This window comes from Callorhinus ursinus, unplaced genomic scaffold, assembly GCF_003265705.2.
Source record: "Callorhinus ursinus isolate GAN/ISIS: 27379988/994484 unplaced genomic scaffold, GSC_fseal_2.0 scaffold57, whole genome shotgun sequence".
Lineage (NCBI taxonomy): Eukaryota > Metazoa > Chordata > Mammalia > Carnivora > Otariidae > Callorhinus > Callorhinus ursinus.
Window position 1 is genome coordinate 4,861,119 of NW_027397119.1, and position 18,993 is coordinate 4,880,111.

The window sequence follows — 18,993 nt, forward strand, 5'->3', positions numbered from 1 at the left end:
CCCCCCCCCCCCCCCGCTCCCGCCCCCCCAGAACAGGGCCAGGCTCAGGACGGCAGGGGGCAGAAAGCACAGGAAAGTAAAAGTTGTACTACCGTCTTCGTCCTCTCTCCAGTCCTCCTCTTCTGGGAGTCAGGGGGTGACCGCAGCAAAGGGGAGAAGCGACACGGGTTAGTCTGGGAGCAGAAGCACGGGAACAGGAGCCCGGGACAGAGCATGGTTTTGAGCGTGAGCTTTGGACTTAAGCTCCAGTTCCGATTCCTGATTCACCACGTCTAGCAACTTGGGCAACTCCCTTCTCAGCAGCTTCCCAGGTGCCTTGTCGGTAGAATGGAAATAATCATCCTCCCTTCTCCGTCGACGTAAGGATGAAATGACCTACCGTGCATGCAGCACCTAGCTGTTACCTGGCACTTGGGAGTCATTCAGTAAGGGGTAACTGGCCGTTCCCGGCTCTGCTTCCAGACACGGAGACAGAGGCCCCGAAGAGCAGAGTGGGAACAATGCACAGCCATCAAGTTTCTCCCATGTTCCCATCCTGAATGAGCCTCTCTGATATCCCACAGAACATCCCCAGTTTCCAGGAGCCACAGCTGTGAAAGCCCCACTGGAGAGCACGGCACAGGGCAGATGTACCTGGTCTGGCTGAGGGGAGTAGCCCCCGTCAAAGGAAGGCACAGCATTATAACACTGAGGGAACAGACCAGTACACAGTCTGCAAATACCTGCCCAAAGGAAGAGCTTACAGCAATTGGTACTCTTTCTCCCGTGGAAGAAGAGACAAGCTGTTGTCCATTCTGTAGGCTCAGTGGCCATCCATTTAGACCTTGCTCCTTCTTGGCCATTTATAGCCAGGGACTTAGCTAGGTGGGAGGCAGGTGGAGGTCATTCATTGCAAGCAAGGCAGATGCTACATGGAGTTCAGTCCACCGTCGCCGCAGAGAATTATTTTGTTAATTCACAGCCAAAGCCTACTGTGTGTAGCAGGCAGATTAGTCCCAAATTCAAAGGTCTGTATCTCAAATACCACCCCCTAAAATTCACGAGCCGGCAAGTCCTCCAAAGCAGAGAAAAATTCACCGTATCGAGAGTGTATGCAGGGAACACAACAAAAAAGTGGAGCCAGCTAGATTTTTGATTCAAAAAATATTTCAGAGAGCTTCTGACATAATTTGGTGTTCCTTGAAAACCAAAGTGACTCCAGTGGCCCCTCTCAGTTTCCCCGTGAGTTGCTCTGGTGTCTACTCTTTGGCCAGGCACCCTAGAATAGACTTAAATGTGTGAGAGGCTCCTCGTTTTCCCCAGAAGGCATGAGGAAGAAGGGGGAGAGCTACTGAAGCGCTTGGCTCTCTCCCTAGACCTTCAGGGAGCCCCTTCTCCTGATGTGTGCTGAAATGATACTTCTAAGAATTTGCTGAGCCTCTAAGGGGCAGGATGAAACCCGCCTGGGGCGCAGAAGCCTGAGGGGACTGAGGGCTATTCTGGGCCACTTGAGGGGCTGGGTGGGGACTGGCGTGAGGCCTCTTAGTCACTTCCATGTATCAAGCACTCAGGAAGAGAGAAAGGTTAGGGTGTTCTTTCACTGGGATATGAGGCATAAAGCTGAGGAAAGAATTGTGAGAACAGATCAGAGTAGGAATGGGTCTATGGGTCAAAATGGACTTTCGAAAGATAATGATGTCTTCATGCTTATCTAAAATGTTCCAGAGGGGCGCTTGGGTGGCGCAGTCAGTTAACCCTCCAACTCTGGGTTTCAGCTCAAGTCAGGATCTCAGGGATTGAGCCCAGCGTTGGGCTCCATGCTCACTGGGGAATCTGCTTGTCCCTCCCCCTCCACCTCTCCCCCTTCCCACTCGTGCTCTCTCTCTCTCTCTCTCAAATAAATAAATAAAATCTTTTTTAAAATGTTTCAGATAACTGAACACTTCCATAATCTCATTTGAAAAACGATTAAGCTGAATGTTTTTAGGGTTGATAATGGTGTCATGGTTATGTTTTTCTTTAAACAGTGCTTATCTTTTAGAGATGCCTACTGAACTTTAAGCATGAAATGATATGAAGTCTGGGGATGATTTGGGATGTCTGCTCTAAAATAACTGAGGGGAGGTGAAGCATAGATGAAAAAAGATTGGCCATAGTTGATGATTGTTAAAGCCAGATGCTGGGCACTTGGGGAAGCGGGGCAGGGGGTGCGTAATTCTATTTTTGCTACTTGTACATGCATTAATTTTCCATGGTTGAAAAAAATTAGAGAAAAAAATTAAAAAAAAATAATTAATTGGAAAAAGTGGTGATTCTGTGTGAACAAAATGATGGACAGTCGACAACAGGTTTAAACCTTTTGCTTAAGACCTAAGCAACCAAGGCTAGGACTGATTCCCATTAAGGAGCCATGGATCTTGGCTCAGGTGGGAGTGAGGGGCAGTGACAGGATACTGGATTCCCGGGATCTCTCTTTTCTGGCCCTCCCTCCGCCCGACCTCCGTACCTTCCACAGCTTCTTCTGCTCAGGAGAGAAGACCACGGCCGCAAGAGAGGAGACAAGAGGTGGGTCAGTTTCCAACCAGGCTGCCCTTCATCCAAATGAGTACACAAGACTGTGCTTACCTTCCTGCTCCCTGCCGTGCAAAAGATGTTGTCAGTAACACCGCACACGCACCCCATATGCACACACTAGCCTTTCCCCGAAGATAAGTCCATTCCTTATTTCCCTCATTGCCTCGTGGAGCTCACCCTCCTAGGCCCACCTACAAAGGCACCAGTCTTCTCATCCAGGGCCTCCTGCCACGGTCCCCAGCAAACCTCTGCTTGGTCTCTCCAGCATCTGCCCACTTAACAACTCTCTCCCTGCCCTGAGCTTTGCCAGGCCGTACCCTAGAACACCCTTCCCTCACCCTTCTCTCTCTATCCAAATCCGACGCAGGTAAGCCTGACTACCCCAGCCCCCACTGCTCTCCCCCTCCTTAGAGCTCCTGCGCTACCCACAGCCCACCCTCCAAGCCCGGCCTGTCTTGGCTGATTACTTCCAACATTTGACATCTTAACATCCCATAGGAGAGCAAATTCCATGAGGGTAGGAGCTCTGTATCCTGATATCCTGATACCTCTGCATCCTCCCTGGTGAGCATCACCCTCTAGGAGATCATTGTTAGATTGGCTGCCAGTGTCCCACCCCCAGGGTGTCCCCAAGAGCGGTGGACAGGGCACTTTGGGAGGAATATGGTTCCAAGGTGAAGTACTAACAGTGAGTTCTGATTTGGGTTTTATGGGGTATGATCAGCTCTGTGGCTGCGGGACAGTCACTGAACGTCTCCGGATCCGTTTTCAGGAGACACACCTTCTAAGCTCTTCTGCCTCCTAGTCTCCTGGCCAGATAGGACCCCAGCTGACCCTGGGAGCTGGGCTTTCTTTATTTCCAAAAGTCTCCCAGCCTGTGGTCAGCCCAGGATCCGCAGCTCAGAGGCCAGATCCCCAGAACGGGCACAGCTGCTCCCCTCCCCATCCCAGCTGGCTTCTGGACCAGGTGTGAGGGGCGGGATAGGGAGGGGGCCAGCACCCCAGACAGGATGCTCCAGATACTCACTCCTCGTACTCTTCCGCCACCTCTTCCATGTCAGACATGGTCTCTGCTCTCCCTCCAGAAAGAGAAAAATGTCAGTATGGGCAGAAGGGGAAGCCCGTCCTCCCCAGCCCCAGGCTACCACCCCGAGAGGCCCTGGGTGGGGGGGTGGCTGGTGAAGCTAGCCCGCCCCTCCTCAGCCCTGTGACCTGCAGTGAGGAGCCTGCGTCCTCCTCTGTCAGGGGAGGATAGTAACCCCCACATCACCGCAAGGGCAACCAGCCGATGCCCATTTCACTCCTTGCCCCTCAACAGGCAGACCTTTTGGAATGTCCCTGTTCTGGTGCAAATCACTGTAACTCTCAAAACAACGTATCTATAGTTTCTCAACCTTTCCAGCCCACAACCTTGCCAGGCATTCAGGCAGCAAAGCTGTGCAGCCCCCCTCCATGGGGTCTGCTCATCACCACACAAAGTTCCCCCCGGGTGATTGGTTCAACGGACCGTGGCACATCCATAGCATGGACTATGTCTCGGCAATGAAAAGGAATAAACCAGTGATACGCGAGACACCTTGGGTGAATCTCCAGGGAATTACCCTCACGGAGGAGGAAGGGCCAATTCACATGATTTCACTTATGTAACATTCTTGACATGGCAAAATTATAGAAGTGGAGACTAGACTGGTGCTTGTCGAGGGTTGTGTGGGGGGTGGAAGGCGGCGAGGGAAGGTGGGCATGGTGATGAAAGGCACACAGGAGGGGCACCTGGCTGGCTCAGTCCATGGAGCAGGCCACTCTTGATCTTTGGATGTTGAGCTCAAGCCCCACCTTGGGTGTAGAGAATACTTAAAAATTTTTAAAAAGACACACAGGACTTTTGTGGTTTTAGAACGGTCTAGCATCTTGAGTGTGGTGATGAGCACATGAGCCTACACAGGTTAAAACCATAGAGAATTTCACATACACCTGGTCTAAGTAGAGTTGGGGAAGTCTGCGTAAGGCTATGGTTTGTAGTGAAGTCCATGTCCTAGTTGTGATCCGTACCACAGATGTGCACATGTACCGTTGAGGGGACTGGGCAAAGTGTACATGGGACCCGTATCATCTCAGGACTGCACATTAAACTACCGCTGATCAATACAAATTCCAATTAAAGAATGTTTGCCCAGGGAACTCAATCTGAGATACTCCTTTAACTGGGATAGGAAAGGACAATTCGAATCCTCTTCCATCAGCTTGCTGAGTGTGTTTGGGCAAGTCTTTGTTCAACACCTCTGAACCACGGAGATAGAGCATACACATCCTGGCTGCTCAGGGATCTTTATGAGGAGTAAGTGGACATTAAGGAAAGTGGAAGGCACGAGGCAATGTCAGGCTTTATTGTATTTCCATGCAATTACAGGGAGAGGCGAGACAAATCCGGATGTGAATCCTGGCTCCATCTCACATTTGCCTGTGACCTCCTTCCCCCTCAGTCCCCTCTTCTGTGAAATGGCTCCTCCTCTGGGGTGGCTGTGGGGCTCAGAGCTAATAAAGTACCTGGCCCGGAGCAGACCCCTGATGAATACCTATTATAACCCAACCCTCCTGGGCCACAGCAACGCATGGCCCAGGGGCGCCATTCACACTGGCTGAGAGGTGAACGGCGCCCCCCAGAGCTGGGCAGCATGAAAGCTGTCCATCTGCCCGAGCGAGGAGAGGGGTAAGGTGGTGTGAGGGCGGCCGCCTCAGTGAGGCTTCTCGAGTGCCCCTGCCTGCTTTCCCACCAGCAGCCAGCATGCCAGCCACCAACTTCTGACCCAAGCCACAGGGACAGGACCACAGAGCACCGCTTACCACCCTCTCCACCTCTCCCTGCACATTCTTCTGGAGTGGCGCCCCAGGCACCCACCTGAGGACACCCAGTGACAGTCCCTGCTCTGGCGGGGTGGGGTGATGTCTGCTGCTAGGCAGCCACTTTCAGGCTGAGGGCCTCTGAAGGGGCCTCTGCTCACGACTGCCCCTCTGAGTGGAGAACTCCCCCAGACCCAGTGCCCACGGGAGCCTCGCACTGGCCGCTCATCTGAACCTGCTCCAGAGATGCCCGGTCCTGCTGGGTTCAGGACGAGCGCGCCTGTAGCCAGGCAGGGCCCTCCCCAGCTCTCTCTGCAGGAGTAGGGTGGGGGCAGGGAGGGAGGGTTTACGTAGAGCTTTGGACAGAAACTCTGAGCTACGGTTTGGCTCCCCTGGGATGGGGGTGGGCGAGAAGAGATGGCAGACGTGAATGGTGTCATGCAGGAGGATGGATCCTCACCGTGCTGAAGAAAGACCCAAACTCCAGAGCATCTCCAAATGGGTCTTCGGATGAGAGTGGCCAAAGAGAATAGCCCCCTAACCCCAGATATGCACTGTCCCAAGCCCCAGGGCAGTAGCCAGGACTAGCACCCTGGGAGGAGTCTGTCACCTCAGGGAGGACCGAGAAGTTTCTCAGGGGAGCTGTGCATGCCAGCATGGGGCATGTGGCCGCTAGCTTTCTCTCCTCTCCTGCCCTGCACTCCCACCAGCTCAGAGCCACCGGCCATGGCTCGGGGTCTCAGAGGAAGAAAGAGCAGCTTGGAGCCCTCTCCCTGCTCCTGGGAGCACCATCCAACTCCTAAAAATAGCGAGGATGGAGAGCAGGGAAGGGCTTGAATTCACCCAAGAGGAGGCATCCAAGCCAATGGCCCAAAGGCAAGAGAGATGAAGTGGCAGGGGATGGGCTGAGGTTACAGCTTTGGAATGAGACCCAGTCAGGACCCTGGCAAGGCGAGGAATGAGAATGTGCAAAGCAGCTGTGTCCTCACACCCAGACCCTCACCTGCTTCCACAGACCGCTTTCTAGCCAAACTCCCTCACAGCCAAGAGATCAGGGTCACCTTCCTGGGGGAGTAAGTCAAAAACAATACAAGGCAGAAAGAACAATGGCCATAAGGTCAAAAGATCTGGATGTAGGGGTGCCTGGCTGACTCAGTCCGTAGACCGGGAGACTCTTAACCTTGGGGTCGTGAGTTCAAGCCCCACATTTGGCATAGAGATTACTTTAAAAAAAAAAAAAAAGATCTCGGTTTAAAACCCAGTTTTTGCTGTGTGACCTTAGCTAAGTCATTTAATCTCTCTAGACGAGCTTCAAGCTCCCGTCTTGCAGAAACAAGTCTCTGAGTCTCTGAGGAATGTAGGCCCCATCCCTCAGCTCTTGTCCCCAGCAACCAGCTGGACTCCTCCCAAGCCTGCAGCTGTCAGCCCACCAGGAGAGCTAGGGGACAGGGTTGAGGGGGGCCAGTGGGTAACCCAAGCTGCTCAGAGGACCTGCCCTGTGAGACTGGGGTCAGAGAAGGAATTCTGGAGGTCAGGTGGCTTCCCAACTGCACAGGGCCCGGAATGTGCTTTGAAATTCCTTACACTCCGGGCAATCACTCCCGTAGACATTTGCTCCGCCTGCCCAGGAGAAGCTGAAAATCAAGGGAATAAGACCTTCTCTGTCACTCCCAGACCCAGTGCAAGGTCTGTCCCTCCAGGGCATGTCAGGATGAGGTGGGGCAAGCGTCACACTCGCAGAGACCCTGGGGGCAGGGGGCAGCTAGACTCTGACCCCGGGGCTGGGCTCACAGCCCATGAGAGGACCTTGTGGTGGGGTCTCTCCCCCTCAGCCCCCGAAATGCTGCTTGGCAGTGCTTTCTCTCTGCAGAGGGGGGTGGTGCTGGCTCTGGAAGTCAGACGAACGTCTCCTGTCTGCTTGCAGAGCTGCTCCAGAGGTCCCTGCCTGCCTCTGCACGTGTACTCTTTCTCAACGCTTCCAAGACAAGTTGCTGACTTGCTAGAGATGAGAATTTGACCACCAGGCCCTCTTGTGACTGATACGACCGCAGTCTTGCTCTGCTCTAAATCCAGAAGGACCTGCCTGGAAAGGTTCAGGGGGCCCCGGGCCTGGAGGTGAGGGCTGGGGCCAAGCAATCTGGGGGACACCCTGTTGCTTAGCGCTTCATTGTCTTCAGAGCAGGCAGAGGCCTGGCGATTATCTCGTCCATTCTACAGAAATTGAGGCCCAGGGAGGGAAAGGTAGTCACCCAAGACTTTCCAGCTACACAGTATCTTTAGTGGCAGGTCTGGGACTCAGATCCAAGGCTCTAACTGCGAACAGAGGGTCGCTGCTGCTCTACTGCGCCAGTCTTGCAGTCTGATCCCTGCGACACCTCCTCTAAAGTGTGTCCTCTTCTCGGAGGGAACATGGACCGCCAGCAACTCTGACATCCCCGCAGTGTGGACGCAGGCAGACTCTGGTAAAGGTGCCAGGCTGCAAGACATCTTCCCTCTCCTCTCTGCTCTGCCCATTTCGAGCCGTGCCCGAGTCTTACCTCAAACCAGGAGCTGCCGACAGATCCCGAGGTATCTGCTCAGCCTCAGCAGGGACTGGGTGAGGGCAGGGGATGGAGAGGGCTTTAAGCAGGCCTGTGGGCTGGGGCCCTGTAAGCCAAGCCCTGCGGTGGGAGGGATGTGCAGCCAGAGACGCGGCGGGGGCGTGAGGGGTGCTGGCTGCTATTTTGGCAGGTGCCGGGGACAGGGCTAAAGGGACATGCAGCCCACGCCATATAAGCCCATGTGGTTGTCCAGCTGCTCAGATAAGCTATTTAAAACCAGAGCAGATACGCAGGCAAGAGAGGAGGGAGCAGGCATGGAACAGAAACCAGCTAGCCCTCTTAAGAATCCTGATAAAGCAGATGCCAGAGGCCCAGGCCTGGGAAGACAGGCTGGGAGCAGAGCTGGGTGGCAGACGGCAACCTCCGAGACACTTCATGAGTCTCTGGGCCAGGGCAGTCTGGTGGGCAGAGGGAAGGGCTTATCTGCAGCTACACAGAAAATGATGCTATGGGGAAAGACGTCTTCCAGGCTACTGGCTGTTTCTACTGGGCTGAGCAGGCAGGCTCGGCAGGCCTCAGTGAGGACTTCTGCAAAGTGGGTCCGCTCCATGCCCCCTAGAGCCATGTGACAAGCCCTCCTCACTGGGAAGGAACTAAAACTGCTCCAGGGGGTCAGACACAAGGTAGAACTTCTAATCAGGAATGATGGTTCTCCTCAGACAGGCAGCTGGGTTGTTTGAGGGGGCCATGAGGACCGCTGAAGTTCATCCCCCTAAGGCTTGAAGATGAAGGAATACGGGACCCCGATCTGCTAAACCTACTAGATTGTAAGATCCGTAGGCCAGGATCCAGGGGTTTTGTGGTTGGCTTGCATGTCCACAGCCCCTAGCACAGTGCCCAAGCCATCCTGGGGCTCAATACAGGATGGAAATTGGGGGCGGAAAGCAAGTCCGAGCTGACTCTCCCCTTCAATGTCTCTGAGTCTCCAAGGCCTCTCCCCTACCTCTGAAGAAGGAACATCCCTCCTCTGGGCCAGGCCCACTCCTCCCGTGTGCCCCTGAGCTCTGAACCCCCCCCCGGCCCTTCCAGATCTTGCCCATCAGTGATGTGCACTCTTGTCTGTTTCTCCGTGTGTGAAGAAAGCCAGTCTCCCCCTTTCCTGGCCTCCTCCCCCCACCTGACCATGTATCCAAGCCTCCCAGTCCCGGACTCTCTTCTCAGTCCTGCTGCCTTGGGAGCTACTCTGCTGTGCCCACCGCCACCGTTCTTGAGAGAATGTGGGATTTCCACTTGCGGCTCCCCAACTCTGCTGTCATACTCTTGCCCCATCAACTCAGCTGAAACCGTCCCCTCCATGGTCCCCAGTGGCCTCAGAGCCCAGTGGTCTGATGCCCCCACCTCTAGGCTTATCCCGCCATGAGCCCCTCTAGGCGGCCAGCAGAGCTGTGGCAGGGCGAGCCGAGGCCACGGGCCTGCCAGACAGCATCCTGGGGGAGCAGGGGACATGGGCCAGCAGAGAGGAGGTGGGGGGACAGGTGGGGGGAGCAGACTGACATTGGAACAGGGAGCAGCCAGGCTGTCCCTGAGGGGAGGAGGAAAGGCATTATGGTGCTGCTCTCCTATCTAGCCCACCGGGGCCCAGCCTTGCTTTGTGTCCTGGCCTGGAATCTCCTGGGATCTAGGGATTGCTTGTCTTAGGCCTTCCCTTCACTTGAGCCACTTTCAGTGGGTTACTGTTCCTCGTAAGCCCAAGAGTCCTTCAAAAAGGCCATAATTTGTTTGCGCAGATGCTTGGGAGAGGCACCTGAGCACCTAAATCACCAAGCCCCCCCCCCGAAAAAACCCAGTAGGTTCTTGGCGCTCATGGACCATGTGAGGCTTTTACTAACTGTTCTAAAGCAGGGATTTAATTTGGAGAAGCAGGGGGGCAGGCAGGCAGTGAGAAAATCCAGCCGCTTTCCAGCAGCCACACCTTGACACAGCAGGGCTGCTCCCAGCCTGTCGTGGGTGCCCTGTCCTTACCCAGAGTTTTACTGGAAGAAGCATATACTGGAACACTGCTTGCAACTTTAAGGACCCACAAGAGAGCAGGGCATGTGTGGGGCCCCAAGGATACTAGGGCAGAAGAGTCGACCAGGCAAGGGGTGGTAGGTATGTGGGTAGGGGGACTTCTCTCTCCAGAGGGGGCTCAATGTCACCTCCCCCAAGGGTCCTCCCCTGCCCACTGAGCCACCCAGTCACCAGCATGCTGCACTCTGTCCTCACACCCGTCCCCAGCTGAAATCATCTTGTGCATGTAATTGTCTCCTTGTCGGGTGGCTGTCCCCCTGCCAGGAATGAGGTCAGGGCCTCTTTGTGGGGGAAGGGAAGAAGGGAGGCATGAATGCAAAGGACAGGGAGTCACGGGGTCATGTCCCCCAACACTCTCCCCTGCGGCCTGTCCTTGATGGTCACCCCAGGGAGGATGTGCAGGCGTGAAGCGTTTCAACACCCTGAGGAAGTAGCCGCCAGGATCCCCCAGACACCCCAGCCCAAGCCAGCCCCCTCCGCCCCCACCCAGGCCTCCACTCTGGAGGAGGGTTTCTGGGAGCCTCTCCCAAGAAAGATCTATGTGAGGACAGTTCTGCCTGCAGAACAAATTCACCTGGCAGGAGACTTCCCAAACTTGAGAACATGAGCATCCAAAAATCCTAGGTCCTTGTTTGAAACTTGAGTCCAGCAGGTCCTTTGAGTCTCTGGGCAACGCTGGTTTTGTCCTCAAAATTCTGGAGGTGGAGCTCTTGCAAAAGCTTCCGCCCTTGGGGGAGTAAGTGGGGTGCAGGACGGGCCCTCCAGGTCCCACTATCCCTAGCTCAGTGCAGGCTCGGGACCAGCCACCGGCTGCAGATGGGCCAGCCTGGGATCACTGGGAGGTCTGCACAGATGAGGCCCTGAGCGCCTTCTGTCCCCTGGACCAAAGGACCCAAGACAGGAGCCCTCATTCATAATCACAGAGGCTGGGACAAGGCTGGTAGTCCCTGGCTGGTGTGTCAGCGCCCACAAGCTTGGGGAACTAAGGCCTGGTGATGCCCTTAAGGGCTGTGTTCTGAGAAACCCTGGGGTTTTCCAGGTATGTCTGGGGACAGAGGACAAAGTGGAAGCGGGGAGGGCTCTGCACTTCTCCCTCCCTCCCTCCCTCCCTCCCCAGCTGGTTCTGGGTAAAACCAGAGCAATCAGGAAGAAGAGTTCTAATCAAATTCAAATGGGGAAAGAAAAAATAGGTGTGTGTGTGTATATAGTGTATGTGTAATGTGTGTGTAGTATAGAGTATATAAATTGTGTGTGATATAGATGGATATCCATATCTGTATATACACACACACGTGTGTACACACACACACATTTTTTTTTAAATTACAGCATTAAGGGGTTTGACAGAGCACCAGACAGACTGAGCTTGGTTTGTCCTAGATGCTCAGAAAGCTCAGCCTTCTCCAAGCTCACACGGGCCACGACACTGGGAGCGGGGAGGACAGGCTGTTGGGAGACCGCGCTGGGGAAGCGTGGCGGAGGCGTGGCACTGTAGTCCCAGCCCCCCCCCCGCCAAGCCACTAAGCTAGGACCGGGTGGCCGCGCACCTCAACGTGAGGAAAAGCGGGGAAAATGACAGCTGAACCCCCCATCCAGTCACAACAATCCTCCTCACACACTGCAGGCAACCCTGCTCCAAAGCAAGTCCTCCAGGAAGGAATCCATTCTTAAGGTCTTGTTAGTCACACCTGAGAGCGAATGAGTTTATCAGCTCTTTCCTGAGAACAGCTTTTTCAGAAAGAGGGTGAAGGGGTGCACAAAATGGCACCGAGCTCCTGGCCGAGCAGCAGGCCAAGGAAGCGAGAGGCAAAGGAAGCAGGGAGACAGGGCACACGGAAGACGCAGGGCAGCGCCTGGACAATCTGGCCCGACGGACCTCAGCAAGCTGGAGGCAGGCCCCAGGGACGGAAGTGTGTGGCTCCAGGCCTCAGTGAGGGAGAGACATCACAGGCACATGGAGGCACACTCCAGGGGGAATCTTGGGAGTTCTCCAGAGACAGCACCGCCCTGCCCCTGGACGTGAGCAGGGCCCGGAAGCCACCTCCAGACAGGACATGGAGGCCACACGGTGCTGATGAGAGCTGGTGCTGCACCCCCGCTGTGCCTGCAGTGGGACGAGAAGGGGCCGGGGCACACCCGCCCCCAGACGCTAGACTGGGAAGGAGGTGGCTGAGTCTCCCTGACACTCCTGGCTCCAGGTCCAGAGGCAGAGAGGGAGCAGGGTTGAGAGACAGGGATGCTGCTGGTGGCAGGGCCTCGCCTGAGGGAGGGCCCCTGAGATGCAGACTTGCAGGTCCATCCTGGCAGGGCTCGTCACACCTGTGGGGCAGAGGTCTGTCAGAAAAGACAAGGAGGCTCCTAGGGCTGAGAGGGCAAGGGGGTCTGTGGACAGGAAGGCATCCCTTGGCCCAAGGCCCACACCCACAGTGGTCAGAAACCCCAAACCTGCTTGGTGAAGGGGCTTTGCAGAGCTGCGGGCACAGAGAAGCCAGCTCAGGGGTTCAACCAGTGTTCTCGAGGTTGGGTCAAACCAGCCTGAGAGCAGAACCGTGACATTCCAGGTACTGGGACCATGCAGTTGGAGACGTGGGGGTGGGGGCAGGGGCGGGATCTCCCCAGGGCCAGCCCCTCTCTGCCCCTCACCTCTACATCCAGGGAGGAGTCTTTCTTTCCCCACTGGGTCCTCTTGGTGGCTGCTGACTCTTTCTGCACCTCCTGGTTGGAGACATGGGGGGTTAGGGCAGAGTAAGGCACACTGCAGAGGGGGCTTGGGATTCCCCAGGCCCCTCCCCTTCCTGAGAGGGAAGACCCCAGACCCACTCCTCCTCTCTTCTGCGTCCTGGTGATAGACTTAGGCCTCCCTACTCCACATGGTCTCCGCTCCAGGCACATCTCCATTTCCCTCAGGGCTGACCCCTCTCTGACCCAGGTCACTCCACCATGAAAGGCCCATAGCATGAGATCTCAGGGAGAGACAACATACCTGCGGGTCCTGATCTCCAGACTCCTGGGTCCTGCTGATCCACAGGTTGAGCCTTGATGTCACAACCCCTGAAAGCCTCAAGTTCTCCTGAAAAGAAAGGCTTGCATCTCAGGGCTTGGAGCTGCTGGTAACAGCATGGTGTCTTTAGAAAGGGCCCTGGCACAAGGACACGATTCTACCTTGCTCCCATATCCACTCAGCACGTGCCACATATACCCGGGAAGGCCCCCAACCCACCCCCACCCCCCGCAGGGAGTACTGTGCACAGCTAAGGAGATGGGCTCGTGCGTGGCAACTCAAGTCAATGGCAGGTTCTGCCTAAATGGACACATGAAAACACGGAGATTTCTGGTATGGCCAGGGTCCGGTTCTGCCTTTGGAGGCCTCAGGCCTAACCAGCCTAAACATCCAGATGGGCCTGAGCCCCTCACCTTCCGGCTGGAGGCCGGTTCTGCTCGGCTCTGGCCTACCAGCTCCTTCTCAAAGAGGTGGCGCTTGCTGGCTACGCCCACGGGAGCCACAAAGAACTCGGTGCGGGAGGAGCCAGGAGACTTGACTGATTCTGATCTCTGGAAACAGAGAACACAAATGGCTGACCCACAGAGGTGAGGCGCCCAGGCCACACCCACCAAGCCAGTCAGGTACCGAGGCCCCTCCGCAGGAGCCCTGCCCACCTGGACAGCCGTGTGGTATCTCTCCAGCTTCTCCCCTAACTTGACTGTGCCAGCCGGGAGCCGCATGCTGGCGCTGCAGGACAAACCAGGTGAGACCTCTGCCCTCAGCCCGCCCGGAGCCTGAGTAGTGCCCACCCACCCTCTGGACAAAGAGAAGACGGCCTCCCTCACCGAACGAGACTCTAATGGCTTGGCCAAGGTGAAAATCGACTAGAGAAGTCCAGGGACCTTCCTCACCTCCCTAGAAACATCCCACTCAGCAGGACACCCCCAAGATCAGAAATATCCGCCATTCCTCCCCCGTCTTGTCACTCCCACCTCACACCTCACAAGTCTGAATCTCCCCCGCCCCCACCTTCCCCACCACCACAGTCACCTTGCTCTTGCTCCCTCGGCCTGCCACCCCAAGCTCTCCCCCTCCTGCCGCCACCGCTCCCACCCCAAACAAAGCCCACCCTGTCCTTCCAGCTCGAGCCTCTCAGGCCACGGGGCAGGGACCAAACTCCCTGGTAGAGGATACAAGGCTCTCACGGTCTGGTCCCTGCCTCCCCTCCTGACACCAGCGTCCCCCCGACGCCCCAACCCCTTTCTCCACATGCTTATGCGCCAGTTAACCGGATACCTCACGCTTTTCACCCTCTGTGCCTTTACTTGTTGCTGGGCCCTCTATTTCAAGTCCCACCCAGAGGTCAATTGCTCTGTGACATATCCTCTGGCTCCCGCAGGCTGGGCTGTTGTTGCCACTCCGGGGCCATGTTCCTGTCCCTGCACCTCCCTGCTGAGGGGCTCTTGCATGTTTACTGGCCCACGTGAGATGCTGGAGAGTAGCAGCCATATCTCATTCATCTGTGGGCCCCCTTGCCGCCACCGTCACCCCAGGCCTAGCCCAGGACAGCCGGCCTCCACAAATGCGTAGGGGCAGATGGACGCAGCACGAGTGCATGAAATTCCTAATACATAAGCACAACTGCTTTTCAGACCCCATTTCAGTTTCTTTCTTTCAAAACACAGTCCTGGGGCGCCTGGGTGGCTCAGTTGTTAAGCGTCTGCCTTTGGCTCAGGTCATGATCCCAGAGTCCTGGGACTGAGCCCCGCGACGGGCTCCCTGCTCCGGGAAGCCTGCTTCTCCCTCTCCCATTCCCCCTGCTTGTGTTCCCTCTCTTGCTGCGTCTTTGTCAAGTAGATAAATAAAATCTTAAAAAAAAAAAAAAAAAAACACAGTCCTTAAACTACTTGCATCAAAATTATGGGGCACGGGGATGCTCATGGAACATGTGGATTCCCAGGCCCCCCATCATCAGGCCTGCTAAAGCAGAGGCTTCTCCTTCCCTGTACTCTTCATAGTCCTCCTAAGAGGCCCTCCTCCTCTCCACCCCAATTTCTTCTACCTTCAGAGCCCCACCCAAGCCCTGCCTCCTCCAGGAAGCTCTCCCTGATCCCTTCCCTCCCTGTTCCATCTCCTTGGGCCTCCAACCCTCGTGTCAGTCCAGTGTCCCTGCAGGACCTGGAGCCCTGGCCCAGGACGGCACCTTCCCCTCAGGTGCCCTGCAGCCCCGCCTGGGAGTACACACGGCAGGCGCTCAACACAGGTAGGCTGAATGTGACCAGATGAGACAAAGCCAGAGCCTCTAGGCCCCTGACCTGCGGGTTAAGGTTGTTTCTGAGTTGTCTTTCCTGGGGCTCATCTGAAACAAGAAGGAAAGGCTCTGATGAGTGAGAGTCCCAAGGAGGCCAGGGCCTTCCACAAGGTAAGGGCTCACCTCTCTGAATATTCCTCCTCCTCCTCCTCCTCCAACCCCCAACCAAACCTCCATTAAAGGCCTTCTTCTTGTCTGGGAGACACCTGCCCCCACCCACCAGGCTGGGTCAAAAGCCCCTCCTGTGCCCCACCCCCCACCTCAACCATCTATTTTCCTGTCTACCTCCCTACTGCCCATGAACCCTGCCAGGCAGGGACCAACCCCGATCAACACCAGGCCTCCAGCTTCCTCCCCAGGGCCTGGCACACATCAGGGGCACAAAGCACAGTCAGTCAAAAATGAATGAACCACCCAGCGAACCAAGGAACTGAGAGTAAATACCAGAAGGTGAGATGAGAGTCTCCAGTCCACACAACTTGTACTACCGGAACAGAGGCAGAGCACGGAGCTCTAGGAAGAGCCCCACTGCTCTCAGCCCCTACCCTTCCCCCTGTGCCAGCCTCCTGGGTGAGATCAGGAACTGATGAAGGCAGGTGTGGGGCCCCTGCCACTGAACCCGCCCGGTGCCCTCTTCCTGCAGCTCCGGCCCTGCCCACTAGGTGGGGCTGCTCAATCTCATCCACACCCACCTGCTGGGTCATTAACCTGCTCTCCTTCAGTTAATCCAAGTCATCGGCTCTTGGCCACCCGCGGGAATCCAAAACCCCTCTCAAGCCAAAGAATCCACTTGATATCTAACCTAAGGCCCTCATGCTGTAATAAATGCTGAATTCCCCGGCTTGACCTCCAGTGGACTGGAGACAAAAGGTGCCCTGGGCTCTCACCCGAAAGGAGATGGTCCTGGGGCTGGAGCGTTTGAGGGAGCTGCTGTAGGTGGTCTGGGTGGGCGAGGGTGTGTCTACCTCTTCCTCCTTGCTGGGGATTTTCACCTGGATGGAGTGGGGAGTGTCACACAGGAGGTCTGGGAAGCCCAAAGCCCAAGCCGCCATGGGGACCCCATGTGGCCCGGCTCATCCCAGGAGCTGCAGGAGGAAGGGGGGGGTGGAGAAAACAGTCCTATGCCTTCCTCTGGGGACTCCCGCCTCTCCGCCTCTGCCGTGGGGATGGTGGACACAGTTCTGTGGGGCCGGGCCACCAGACAGAGCTTTCCAGCAGAACTTCTGGAAGGACCTGCGGCTTCCCAAAAGGCTGCTGGTGTCCTGAAATCCAGACCCTGGATGAGGATGGGGTGCAGGGTGGCTGTGCTCTCTGTCACACAGCTGATGCCCTTTTCGGCTGGCCCCTGCTTTAGTGTCTGTTCTGACAGAGACTAGAAGCAGGTAGAGGGAGAGGAAACAGCCCAAGCCAGCCTCATGGCGAGAGGACAGGAAACAGTGAGGAAGCCAGAGACCACCTGGGGCAGGATGAAAGGGGCATGTGCAGGGCTGGGAGGGGCAGGGGCACTGCCGACCTGGAATGTGATGGGCGGGAGGCGGGAAGCCACAGTCGGAGGGTCCGGCGCCCCCTGCTCTCCCAGCTTGGCTGAGGATGGTGGGCTCTCCTCAGGGAGGGCCCTTCCCTTCTGCCCTGTGGTGGGGGGCAGGTGGCTTCCCCCCGAGGCCGGCTGCCCCCCTGCCTGGGGCTGCCCTGAGGCGGCCGCCCTCCTTGGGGCTAGCTTTGTCTCGGTGGCCTGGGTCTTCTCTGACACCAGAGACTTCTCAAAGAGCGATGCTTTCTCAGAAACTATTCTCCTTTCCATGTCTGAAGTCTTCCCTGGGGCCGGCAGCTTCTCCCACACACTTGTTTTTTCTAGAATTGACTTCTCTGACACAGATGTTTTCTCAGGGCCCAGAGCCTTCTCTGAGATGGAGGTTTCCTCTGAGACCAGTCTCTTCCCAAGTACTAATGTCTTCCCCAGGACGGGGGGCTTCTCCGAGACTGCCGGCTTCTCTGAGACCTCCTTCTTCCCACCTTCGGATTCGCGGCCCGCCAAGCTCTCTTCCTCCCTGGCCCAGGGGCCCCGCCGCTCCCGGCTCAGTCTCCGGCGAGGTGGCAGCTCCCCGTCCTTCTTGGGCACGAGGGGCTGCTGCTTGGCCTGCCCTGGGCCAGAGCTGTCCCTTGGCTCCTGTGCCCCCGGCGGGCTGGGGGCCTGTGCAGCCTCCACTATCTGCCGCCTCTGCCTCCGCTCCTGCCGGGTCCTGAGTATGGCCTGGGTGTCATCCTCCTCATCTTTAGAGGCTGAGGTTCGTGGCTTGGGCACCTCTGCTTCCTCCACGCTCAGCAGTCTAGGCCAGAAGATGGAAGATGGGGTGGGAAATAAGAATCAGGGGCTATCAGAGGTGGGAGAGACCCTGGGGCGAACTGATCCAGTGGAGAAGCTTCTGGGGCTGCCAGGGAGGGGGTGAGGAAGTAGAGCACTGGCCTACCCCACCCCCCAACTATCACTTAAATAAGGATCGCTTTTACCTGCTTTACATATGGGTTTTCAGGAAATCATCTGAACAAAGCACTCCATGCTTTTAAAAAGTTGATAAACCTCTCTAAGGACCAACTATTCCATGTTCAGACCCAGTCAACAAACACTGAACAGCTACTCTATAGGTGCCCGGCCCCATGCTGGGCGTTGGCGGGCAAAAGGAATAAATGCAGTCTTTGCCCCTCAGAGCTTAGATCAAGACCAGAGACGCTCAGGGATGTGTCAAAGGTCACCCAGACAATGCACAGTGGAACTGGGAGTAGAACCCAGAGCTTCCCACAGGCCACCCTGCACTCCTGTGAGTCACGTGGCAGCCACGGCCCAGGTCACACACTGAGTTGTCCCTTCCCCCCCGGGGAGGCCCAAGGGAACAAGAGTAACATGAGGAGACTCTCCAAAACCTGTAGCACTTGGCCTCCAGCCAAAGGAGATTCTTTTCCTCCCTCACCCCCTGCCCTCCGTGTGCTTTGAGGCAAGTTAATTCGCTGTCTGCGCCTCAGCTTCCCAATCTGCAAACCAGGTTTGCTGGGTGAAATGAGACTCCTTCCCTGTGAGTGCCCACCACCGCCCTGGCACACGGGGGACCTGCTTTCCTTCATAGCCCTAAAATCTAGGCGGCGAGAGTAGCCCGCGTGTCCCTCCCCCCAGGAGTGAATCACGCAGAGTCAGGGGGACAGGGAGGCAGCGTGGGCTATGGAAAGGGTGAAGCCAGACACTGAGAGATCTGGACGAGAAGTCTGGCCCTGCCACTCCCTGGGTAAGTGATCTCAGCAAGTCGCCCGTGTTCTGCTTCCGAAGAGGTTGGGGACTGGTGTGTGGACGAGAGTCTAGGGAGGGTGAGGAGCTGGAAGCTTATCTTCAGACCATCACATTGGCTAGGCAGGCCAAACCTGTCGTACGCTGTCTGTCTGGGGCAGCTAAGTCCATCCCGGTCACCTGGGAGAGGGAAATGGTGCCTCGTCCCCCCACCCTGACCCGAGCACCTCTGGGCAGCCGGTGCGTCTCCATTCTGGGCGAGCTTGGGAGCCTCGTCGTCCGTGGTGGAGCTCAGATTTCGGTGCCGCCGCCGGCGCTCACGCTCCTGCTCCTCCTCATCCTCTAGAGTCCACTGCCTGGCCAGGCTGCGGGAGGGACGGGGGAGAGAGGGTCAGTGCAGGCTGCGGGGGAGAGGGTCAGTGCA

At 56.6% G+C, this 18,993-nt stretch overlaps 2 protein-coding genes across 3 annotated transcripts in view; both read right to left on the reverse strand.

Moving 5' to 3' along the window:
• TNNT2 (troponin T2, cardiac type) overlaps positions 1–8,058 on the reverse strand; it is a 19,700-nt gene extending 11,642 nt beyond the window's left edge. Inside the window, exons 1-5 of the mRNA XM_073884526.1 lie at positions 7,929–8,058; positions 3,581–3,632; positions 2,605–2,615; positions 2,486–2,500; positions 93–122 (exon numbers count right to left, since the gene is read on the reverse strand). Of these exons, the coding sequence (XP_073740627.1) occupies positions 93–122; positions 2,486–2,500; positions 2,605–2,615; positions 3,581–3,618 (94 nt within the window). The 5' untranslated portion in view covers positions 3,619–3,632; positions 7,929–8,058. The remainder of the gene's footprint in view (positions 1–92; positions 123–2,485; positions 2,501–2,604; positions 2,616–3,580; positions 3,633–7,928) is intronic.
• Positions 8,059–11,674: 3,616 nt separating this feature from the next.
• The window catches only part of LAD1 (ladinin 1), a 15,995-nt gene continuing 8,676 nt past the window's right edge, over positions 11,675–18,993 (reverse strand). For both annotated transcript variants that reach the window (XM_073884541.1, XM_025855230.2), the window contains exons 2-10: positions 18,797–18,934; positions 16,809–17,622; positions 16,183–16,287; positions 15,300–15,343; positions 13,659–13,731; positions 13,416–13,553; positions 12,985–13,071; positions 12,645–12,716; positions 11,675–12,320 (exon numbers count right to left, since the gene is read on the reverse strand). In XM_073884541.1, coding sequence (XP_073740642.1) covers positions 12,315–12,320; positions 12,645–12,716; positions 12,985–13,071; positions 13,416–13,553; positions 13,659–13,731; positions 15,300–15,343; positions 16,183–16,287; positions 16,809–17,622; positions 18,797–18,934 — 1,477 coding nt within the window. In that variant the 3' untranslated portion in view covers positions 11,675–12,314. The remainder of the gene's footprint in view (positions 12,321–12,644; positions 12,717–12,984; positions 13,072–13,415; positions 13,554–13,658; positions 13,732–15,299; positions 15,344–16,182; positions 16,288–16,808; positions 17,623–18,796; positions 18,935–18,993) is intronic.